We start from the raw sequence: 11,308 nt of genomic DNA, 5'->3' as shown, positions 1-11,308 counted from the left end.
GCCCTTTGTACCTCGTGGCCTGTCCGCGCTCTGCTATTTATGGCCAGCGGCCAGCTCTCAGTGGCCTCTGCTTGTGGGCTTATCTTCTTTGGAACATAATTTATTTCATTGTAGTGCTGGCTTTATTAAATGCCCGCATTATTACAGATGGACCGCAGACTGATTGCTGAGAGCAAGCGACCAGATAAGGAAAGAGAGGCAGAGTTAGTGCAGGATGTGTGTGGGCGGTTGTTAGAAAGAGAGAGAGAGAAAAGTCTGTACGGTGAATTGGGGTCACGTTGCTCCTAAGAGTCGAATAAATTAACGGGAACCTTCAGGGAATTACTCTGGGAAGTGAGCTTGCCAACATGCGTGCACTTGCATGATGCGTCATGTCTGTTTTAGTCTCGCTGTTGCTCCCTTCAGGCCCCATAATTAACAGACATGCTGTGCCAATTGAGGTCAAGGTCATGGTGGTTATTAGTGCCAGACAAGAGCATCGTTCTGTCCACTGACGGGGGCCACTGAGCTTGCACAACTGCTGCAAGCTCCATTAATCTGCCCTTATGTCAACATGTACCACTGCTCAGCACATCAGGCATGTACTTGTTGACCATGTCCATGACCTGTTGACTGTTTACCACCATCAGCTGGATTAGTTAATTAATTAAAATTAGAAATTAATTGCTTTGTTTAAAGATTTCAGCATTATCCAAAGTGACTAAAAATAAAAATTTCCCCATAATTTCACTGAATATTAAATAAATTTTAAACTAAGATTCTGAAGCAAACTTGATGTATCCCCCTACATTTTTTTTCCCTTCTTCTTTCGGCTGCTCCCTTCTTCAGGGTCGCCACAGTGAGCAAAGTCACACAATGATTTGGCAGTTGTTTTACTCCAGATGTCCTTTCTGATGGAACCAATGACCACCGAGCTACCACAGCCCACCCGTGGAGCAGAAGGCTGCCATGTAGGACGCCTCGGGGAGCCGCAGGGGGTTAAGAGCCTCAGAGTTGTGTAAATGAGGGTGGAAGGGTGGGTGCTTCACCTTTCCCATCCAAATTTTGATGTTACCATCAGGGGAATTCAAACTGGTGACTTTACGATCACAGGCTTGCCGTCTCTAACCTCTGCACCACCTCTCCACCTTAACTGGGCTCATAAAGCTGACAGCACACAAAACAGACTGAACATAGCTGGCATACGGAGACAAAAATTCAAACATACAAAAAAAAAACTAAACAACTATTCACCTCACACACTAAATGATGAAATTACACTGGTACTTCTGCTAAAATGAAGAGTATAGAATTGAGACCAGTGCTACTACAGCTTAAGCCTCGTATGAAAACTATTCCAATAAAATTCTTACACAAGGATCGCTTTAAAATACAAACCATGTTTTAGGCAGCAAAACTTTAGCATTTACATTATTTATGAAAATATACAGTATATCTATTAACACAAGGATGTGCCAAAATAATGCAGCCTTACAGTTAATAAGACTGCTTCACTCATTCCCATTTTATTTACCCACAAAATAAACAATTACGTGCAACCCAAACTACTACTGGTCGCAAGGGCATCGAGTCCCAGAGGCTCAAGGGGATTAACCTGTATAAATAAAGGTTGAATGAACACAAAGTTTCAGCAAGCTCAATATAGTATTTTTATTATCTAATAATTATGACTCGTCAGGCAAAAAAAGGTTTGTAGGCTCAATCATCCAGGTAGATAACAAAAGAAGGTTAAATAATTTCATCTGGACCAGTTTCTTATCAGGCAAAATGAGTCTGAATAAGCACAGGCTGCAGTGGAAATCAAATAAAAGAACAGATTTTTACTGTAATTGAGATTTGTGTATAAATGAATCCATAACGGTACCATCTAGTGATTTTGTGGTCTTTCTTATAGCCTTTATTGAAGTTGTCTAACTTGTATGACTTCAGACATGATCCTTTGTCTTTTAACTTCTAAAATTTTATTTGAAATTGACAAATTTTCTCTGCTGGCTGCAGGGAAATCCCTTTGAATATTTGGCACCATTATTGTTTAAGAATCCCCCTATTTATTAAGGTGACATTCTACACCAATAAAAACCGAGTTTTCGAACTGGCATTCTAATAAACAAAACTAGTTTGTTGCTGGCCTGGTGATAAATTGCCAAATTTCAACAAACTACATATTTTGAGGTGGATAATTTAAAAATAATACTCAATATTGTAAAAAAAATTCTCATTGTGAGTCATTTTGCCAGGACAGGTCACAATAGTTTAACTTTTTTTGTTGTTGTTGTTGTTTAGAAGATATTCTCCAGACCTCCTGTTTCGTCCGACTCTTATTTTGGCAACCACCGAGCCAAATGCTACTTCCGGTGGCCATGTTTGTCTAAACGTTTTAAAAATTTTCTTGGCGTTTGTATATAATTAATAGGATTCAGCTGTAGGTTTGTTGTGCAAGTATCTTTCCGTGTAGCATTTTTTTTTCAAGTGACTCTAATCACCTTAAAGATTTTTAAATTTCATTTTTAAAAACTTGGCTTTGATGCTAACAAAGCTAACTGCACTGTTAGCTGAAGAAGCTAGCTAAGCGGCTTGTCAGTAGTGGCTAACGCTCAACAGAAGAATAACGGTGAGAAACGATTTTAAAAACTAAAAGAAAATGTTATTTAATATCGGTTTGATATATGTTTTAATTATATAAAATTATGTATGTGGTTCATGACACTTGAGCGCGAGCTCCGTGGAACCTGCCATTCTATTCTCGCAGCGCGCGCGCTCCCTCTCTGTTCTCCTTCGTGCACGGTCGTGCACCTTCACTCCGGTCTGTTATTTTTTTTGGTGACATTAATCCAAACTTCAGTCTCTTAAACAAATAGGCCAAAAAGCTGGGGCGTAATGGACGAGTGACGAAACGACTGAATGTGAAGGAGGAGAACCGAGGAGGAGCAGGAGGAGCAGGAGGAGGAGGGAGACGAGCAGACGCATCTTTGGAGCTTTTCTTCCGACAGGAGGAGGGACTGGTTCAACATTCTTGCTAATCTAACCCAGTAAGAGGACAACTGAAGGTGCGTCAGGACGATGGAGCAGCATGAAGACACTTGTCCATCTTGGACAGTGTCCACTCTGGAACAGCTGCGACCTTTTGTCTGCTGCTGAACAGACGTCGGTCTGTTGGACAGAGTTTTAGCCCTCGGGAGCAAAGTGGAGACTCTAACTGCGGGCTGTTCTTTTCAGAGGAGACCCCCCCCCCCCCCCCCCCCCATCTCCTCCTTACATAAATGTTTGCGTGCCGTTAGTGCTCTCGTTCTCGGCCGACCCCCTTTCTCCATCGGAGACGCAGGCACACGCGCACTCCGTCACTTGTCCCACATGCGCCCACAATAACCTCACCCCTGTCACCCACCCAGCCCCCCCCCCCCCCCCCCCACACACTTCGCCGATCCCCACTATCTGATGAGTCCCCGGCGCGCAGGTGGACGTGGAACGGAGCCTGCTGCTGTAGCATCATCTTCCTCAGCGTCACCATCATCCTCCTCTTCCTCGACATGTCCTCGTCGTCGCGCAAGATTTCCTCCGAGTCGTTCAGCAGCTCGGTGGGCTCGGACTGCGGGCTCGAGAGCCCCGGGGGAGACGGAGGGGACGGCGCCCTGGAGCCGGCGCTGGAGAGCCGAGGCTGCCCGTTCGCCTCCTTCCCGTCCGCCCACAGAGCGGCTCTCTGGAACGGCCGCAGCCCGGGAGACAGGCCGGTGTGCCCGGCGGGCGACGAGCAGCAAGCACCCTGCGTGCCCCACAAGAGGGCGACCAGGAGGAGACGGGTGAACCTCGACTCGCTGGGGGAGAGCCTGAAGCGACTCACCTCACCCACGGTAGGCCTCGCGGTGGGGGGTGGGGGGGGGTTGCTGAATTATTATGCGTAAAGTTGCGGCATAATGACATTTTTAATGCACAGAAGTGGCTTCTCCTGCTCAGTGTGCGAAATGCAGACTGTTGGGGAAAGTTTCATTTATTCCACACAAATTTAGGATTAACAAAAGGCTGTGCTTTGAAAAACAATCAAATCTGCAAAATTATCAAATTGCACAAAATTCAGGAAGCGTTCACAGATTTTCCAGAATCCCAGAAAATGTCCTTCCACGATGCGATGGTGTGCGCTGTCTAAGAACTCAGCCTCTTTCTCCTTCCTCCGTGACAGCCTGAATCATCTGGCAGATTATATAATAAATATGTTGTTGTGAGGCAGAACAAGAAATGCCCTTGCCCCGTCTGCACACACAACACAGTGTGTGTGGAGTGTGACAGATGAGCCCGAGTGTGTGTGTGTCTCAGTTGAGTTGCAGGCTGTAATGAAATCAAGCAGCTATTACAACCGAGGCCCATTGTGACCGATCTGGTTTGCAGAGACATTGTCGTTTTAGGTGGATGGTACAAGTTTAGGATTATATTGCCTTTCAAATAAGATGTGGACTTTTGTTTGAACAAGTTTCCTTATAATCCTACAGGTGGTTACAAACAGTCTTGCAAGAAGCTGTTATCAAACTGTAGGGCTGCATGTGCATTCTTTGTACTCGACATTGTTGCAGTGAGCATAACACTGTAATCCTCTTTTAGCAGTCAGTGGACAATACTGAGATTTAGTCTGCTGACAGGACCTAATATTGTCTTTTTCTACTAGTGTTGTGTTTAAGACCACCTAACCCGAGACCAAGACCTCAAATAAAATAAATAAAATATAAAATTGTATTATAAAATCCAACATTTTTTAGTCAGGTCATCTGGACAGTTTCTTTTTTTGCTGAAAAGTTTCACCTTCCATCCAGAAGGCTTCATCAGTCAAGGAAACACACAACACAAAACTGATTCTTAGTTTTGAACCAGTGTGACATGACTGTCGACGAGGAAGAGGGCTGGCACCAAGAGGAGGGGGCGTGCCAAAGAAACCATCTTAGCACCAACATAACTGGTTTGTTCCACTTGGGAGTAAGAAGTTTGGGGGAAGAATCAGTTTTGTGTTGTGTGTTTCCTTGACTGATGAAGCCTTCTGGATGGAAGGTGAAACGTTTCAGCAAAAAAGAAACTGTCCAGATGACCTGACTGAAAATTGTTGGATTGTATACCTGGATTATTGAGCATGGACTTTTTTGGTTTATTATAAAATATTTATTTTAAATAAAAGTTACACACTTCAACTTTAAGTTTGCTTTTGAATGAATGTATCGGCTTTTATAAATTTTCAAAGCTACGTAAAGAACTCAGACATTCAGTGGCCTGACTTCATGTGATTCAACAATAAAATTAGACAACTGTTAAACGAAGCAGTTTCATCACGTCTTAAAAAACTGCAGTGGCAAAACAATCTTCATAAGTCTGAACTCAAGTCCAAAGATAACCATATAGTTGAACAGTGGTTTCAATAAACGAGTAGATAGACACCTAAAAAGTTACATAAATAGATATTAGTTACAAGTATATTCTTTGTGATTTAAATAGTTGAATTTTATAACTCATGATATGGCAGATATCTTCTCCAGCTCCCAGACAATCACTTTTCACTTTCTTGGAGTGACCAGTGTTGCCAGATAGAGTTGAGGTTTTCCAGCACAAAAATCTGTTAAAAACTGCCACATCACACAAATCCGCCCAATCAATATACTGTTGCAGTATATTTACTGTTTGAACATGAACACACATCAGTACAAGCCAAGGTAATTTAACAATATGTGGCAAAACACAACAATCCAACAAAAATCTTCCCAGAGTTCCCAGAAAAATCTGAATGGAAACCGCCCAATCTGGCAACATTGGGAGTGAAGCATGGGTGTGAAAGGGGGTGGGCGTGGCATCGGTAACAAAAAACGTATTTAGCAATGAGTCACGTTATCTCTTGGATGTGAGCCAGTACGTTTTGCATCCAATAAAAACAAAGATGTTAACAAATAAACTGGACAATATTCTGGCAATTTAGTGATATTTCCACAGTTGTGGTCTTGACTGGCCTTGAAATAAAATCCCGAGTCCTCACTGTCCGAGACAGAGACAAGACGAGTGGTCTTGAGCCCAGTCTCAAGACCAAGACCGGTCTCGAGCACTACAACACTACTATACTACAGAAATGTAATTACAATCAGATCTGCTCATGTTCCAATAACTGCGACAGCATTGGAAGCCTATTAACGTACACATTTGTACAACAACATTTTTATCTGCCCCTTTGGCATTTGACAATTGACTCCGTGTTGCGGTTGCTCTGGATTATGCTCTTGGCTTGTTTGAATTTGAGTAAACATAATTTGGTCTTTGTTTGATTAAATTCCAATCCTTGGCTGCCAGTAAACTTGTCCATGTTTGCATTTTGTGGTCAGATCAGAAAAAAGCTGGAGTGTACTTCTCTGGTTGAACCATTGTTGTGTAACCACAGTTAGCACTTGATTGTAACGCTCAGTGGACTGGGTTAATAAACGTGCTTCTTGGTTTTAGGAGTGACACTTTGCAGACAAACCTGCTCGCCAGTGGTGACTAACTGTGTTTAGAGTTCAACTTAGAGCACTCTGTGCAGAAGCTGAAAGGCAACATGCTAAGATTTTGTTTTCATGACATTATCTTGCTAACTGAGCTTGGATTCTTGAGAAAGGTTAATATATTCAAGCTCAAAGAATGTGTTCAGGGTGACCATCAGGCTGTCGATTACTTCCACATCTAATTGTGACTCAGTATCTCTAAAATTAACTGAGTCGTAACAGTTTATTTAATTTGAAATAAGGACAGCAACAGATGTGAGATAACAAAATCACATCATGCCTACAAGTACTGTTCTCGACTTCTGTAGGTTTTTGTTACACAATAGTTACTTTATTATACAATAAAACTGCCACAGTGAGCGTAGTGACCTTCCTTTTAAAATGTTTTGTATTGACTTCTGTCTTTATAAGGCTCTCTTTCTGGAAATAGTCTGCTTTGATTAAAGGAGGGCTACACGTCTTATTCTTGGTTTATTTTCAACTGATGTAGCCACTCGCCGGCAACAAAACAAATGTGTATGTTGGTGATGCATCAGGGGCGGCAAAGCAAGTTTTACATAACATTTACGTGCATCTGGAGACAGTACTGTTTCAGATTCACACTAAAAGTTGCACCGTTCTCAGAACCAACCTAAAAATATGGATGAACTGAAGCAAATTGTTCAACTGTTCTACTTCTTAGAAATGCTGGCAGGTTTGGAGCTGTGTTAAAGTAACAGCCCCCACTGCTTCTCGAGTGCAGAACACACTGGTACATGCTACTGGACATTTCAAAGAAATAATTACCGTATTTTTTGCACTATAAGTAGCATTTTTTTTTGCATAATTTACATGCCCTGCGACTTATTTATGTTTTTTTCAGAATCAGAATAAACTTTATTATCATTGCACCGAGATACAACCAGAACATGTACGTACAGTCATCCGAAAGATGGGCGGAGTGCACGAAGCTGCTACTATAAAAAGCGCGGCTTTCTTATTCTTATTCAGAATAATATTTTGCTTAGATGAGAAAAGGGAAGAAAACATGAGGAGAGACGATATAAAAAAAAGATCTCATGCCGTGTCCTAGACAGGGCACGATTTGAGGCATAAAAAAAAACCTACCATGGCAAAGCAACATAAATAGAAATTATATTATAGGCCAGTGAAGACCTTTTCCACCCACATTTTGATGTTGACTGTACCGGGAGTTGAACCTGCGACTTTCCGATCACAGGCCCATCTTCTAGCCTCTGTGCCACCACTCCGGCTCTGCCGCTGCTGCTGCCGCTTCAACATTCAAAACTTCCTCCCATTTCCTCAACCGCACTGTCTCTTTCACTTCTTGTTACAGACTGGATGGGGTGGAGTCACGTGATTACAGACTGCACGTAGCGCAGCGTCTTAAAGGGACATGAGCATAGCTTACCTATACACAGCCAAAAGACAAAACGACTTTCATTTTATTTTTTTAAAACACCGAAAATATCGACATGGGCAAAATGACGTCGATCATTGTTATAAATTTCGGTGTCAGTAAATTTTCAGTATATTGCCCAGCCCTAGCACCAGCTCTCTGATGCAACTGCACATAATTCAGTCCGAGTGCTGCCGAGCTTCGACACATCCACACAAATTTGTAGACAATCCAGATTTCACCATCCAAACAGTGAAAAAAACAGTTGTCATCATGAATCCAAATTGTTTCCGTCGAGGTAAGAGTGTCCTCCTTACCCTGACTCCTGTCAGGAGAAGTTGATCAATTTTGTTGAGAGACCAGCTGACCATCCTTCGAATTAGGATGGTATGCAGAAAAAAAAAAAAAAGGCTCTTTAAGGGTTCACAGGACGAAAGAGTGCCTGGCCCTTTAATGAGAAAATACACTTACTGTTACCATATTTTTTGCCCTATAAGTCACTTATTTATTTATTTATTTTTTGCATAATTTGCATGCTCTGCGACTTATACTGTAAGTCGAAGTGACGTATTTATGGATTTTTTTCCCCATATTTATGAACCAATTTGTGGCTGAGATATGACTGTTTTCAATCATTCTGACTGAAAATATTGAACACTACCATTTGACTGATGAAGCCTTCCGGACCGAAGGCGAAACGTTTCAGCACACACACAAAAAGAAACTGTCCAGATGACCTGACTGAAAAATGTTGGATTGAACACTATACCATTTTCAGCTGCTAGATGGTGCTCGAGTAGTGTGGCATGCTGTTGTGTCATGTAATAGGTAAAAGTGACTATTAAGGACACAATCGGCTTCCCATAGCCTGCCACCTATGTCCAGCTCACCTGGAGCAACCATCGAATCAGCTTCATTTCACTGTGCCGCCCAGTGAAATGAAGCTGATTTGACCATTAAAGTGCATTTATTAAGGAACTGTTAAATTGAGACACACCTTTACTATAATTTCAAGCAAACAAATAATTGTTTTTAGGTAGTTATCTTGTTAAATTCTTAAAGTCCTCCCGTGCATGCTCCCGTGGCCGCCATTTGGCAGCCAATTGATTTTTGACACACCAGTCCACCTTTCCAGGTTGTCAGCGGTGACTCGAAACAAACACGACGCGTTAGCGGTGACGCATAATAGATGCGACGTATATGGTGAAGCGACATATTTATGTATTTTTCCACTTTATTAGACACATTTGGACTGATGCGCCTTATAGGGCGGTGCGATGTGTACGGTGGAAAATACAGTAAATGAAAATATATTCAGTTTGTTTGTAATCGTTATTTCATGTCCAGTTATATAGAGTCTAATTTAATCCAATACAATATTTTTTAGATTAGTCCACTTTAGTCCAGTTACAGTCCAATTGAATATTGACTTTACTGGATAAAATCAGTGCAGTAAAAGTAAGGAGAGGGGCAGGTCTACTGCGCTCTGTGCTTGCATGTGTGTTCAAGGAGATCAGTCTGACAGGAGTAGCAGATTCGTGTTCAGTAGAGTAAGGCATGGCTAGGCAGTCCTTTTTGAAATAAAAGAGACACCACCATTTTTCAGAAGACTTCCTTTATCATTGCTTTTATCGTATAAAATGTTATAAAATCTAATGTAGTCAAGCACTTTGAATTTAGCTGCACAAGTGTGTTACATTTTCTGTGTGTGCCTTTGCTCCTAATTTCCAAGAACTGCATAACCTTGATTTGGCTTCTGGCCGTTAACCTGTGCCTCTACCACATTGACTCTCCAGACTGTCTGAAGTGGCTCCTTGTAACTTTACCTAAAACAACTTGAACCTGAGTCATTTTATTTATAAATGTACCATAGCACCTCCAAATCTGAGACCATGGTCCCAGTCAGAAAAGGGTGGATTAGCCTCTCTGGGTTGGGAGTGAGATACTTTCTCAAGTGGAGGAGTTCAAGTATCTTGGGGTTTTGTATATGAGCGAGTGAAGTATGGAGCATGAGATGGACAGACGCAGCTTCTTCAGTGTTGCAGACTCTGTGTCAGTCCATTGTGTTAAAGGAACTGAGCTGCAAGACAAAACTCTCTGTTTGCCAGTTGGTGTGTGTTTTTACCCTCACGTATGGCCACAAATTTTGGGTAGTGATCAAAAGAACAAGATTGCAGATAAAGGCAGTTGAAATGAGATTTCTCCACAGAGCGGCTGGACTCTCCCTTAGAGGTAGGGTAAGAAGTACAGTTATTCAGGAGAAACTTAAAGTGTACTGCTCCTCCACGTCGAGAGGAGCCAGTTGAGGTTGTTTGGGCATCTGGTAAGGATGTTTCCTGAACACCTCCATAGGGGAGTTTTCCTCTGAAAGAGGTGGCTATGGAAAGAGATGTATGGGCCTCCCTGCGCCAGGTGCTGCCCCAGCATCCTATCCGAACAAGAGGAAGATAATGGATGGACTTAAAATATACAGTTACATAACATAAACTGCAGTTTCTTTTTTTTTTAATACAATAGTCCCTCAGTTATCACGGGAGTTATGTTCCCGACATCCCTGAGATAAGTGAAAACCACAAAATAGAAACGCTGCATTTATTTTAATATTTAAATATATTTTAAGGCTTTATAAACCCTTACCACACTCTTGCAATGTTCTAAGCTCTTAAACCTATGTCATTTTAACAACATACGTACAAACCGGATTCCCAAAAAGTTGGGACACTAAACAAATTGTGAATAAAAACTGAATGCAATGTGGAGATGGCAAATGTCAATATTTTATTCGTAATATAACATAGATGACAGATCAAAAGTTTAATCTGAGTAAATGTAACATTTTAAAGGAAAAATATGTTGATTCAAAATTTCACAGTGTCAACAAATCCCAAAAAAGTTGGGACAAGCAGCAATAAGTGGCTGGAAAAAGGAAGTTGAGCATAAAACGAACAGCTGGATGACCAATTAACACTAATTAGGTCAATTGACAACATGATTGGGTATAAAAAGAGCTTCTCAGAGTGTCAGTGTCTCTCAGAAGCCAAGATGGTAAGAGGATCACCAATTCCACCATTGTTGCGCAGAAAGATAGTGCAGCAATACCAGAATGGTGTTACCCAGCGTAAAATAGCAAAGACTTTTAAGTTATCATCATCAACCGTGCATAACATCATCAAAAGATTCAGAGAATCTGGAACAATCGCTGTGCGTAAGGGTCAAGGCCGTAAAACTCTACTGGATGCTCGTGATCTCCGGGCCCTTAAACGTCACTGCACCTCAAACAGGAATGCCACTGTCAAGGAAATAACAGAATGGGCTCAGGAATACTTCCAGAAAGCATTGTCAGTGAACACAATCCACCGTGCCATCCGCCGTTGCCAGCTGAAACTCTACAGTGCAAAGAGGAAGCCATTTC

At 41.8% G+C, this 11,308-nt stretch overlaps 1 protein-coding gene across 1 annotated transcript in view; it reads left to right on the top strand.

Moving 5' to 3' along the window:
- The first annotated feature begins 3,458 nt into the window (after window positions 1-3,458).
- The window catches only part of gucy1a2 (guanylate cyclase 1, soluble, alpha 2), a 58,578-nt gene continuing 50,728 nt past the window's right edge, over window positions 3,459-11,308 (top strand). The window contains exon 1 of the mRNA XM_037677372.1: window positions 3,459-3,848. Coding sequence (XP_037533300.1) covers window positions 3,528-3,848 — 321 coding nt within the window. The 5' untranslated portion in view covers window positions 3,459-3,527. The remainder of the gene's footprint in view (window positions 3,849-11,308) is intronic.

This window comes from Nematolebias whitei, chromosome 6 (genome assembly GCF_014905685.2).
Source record: "Nematolebias whitei isolate Nwh7 chromosome 6, NemWhi1, whole genome shotgun sequence".
In the NCBI taxonomy this organism is placed as follows: Eukaryota; Metazoa; Chordata; class Actinopteri; order Cyprinodontiformes; family Rivulidae; genus Nematolebias; species Nematolebias whitei.
The sequence above is the reverse complement of the archived record's forward strand: the minus strand, read 5'-3'. Positions and strand labels throughout refer to the sequence as shown.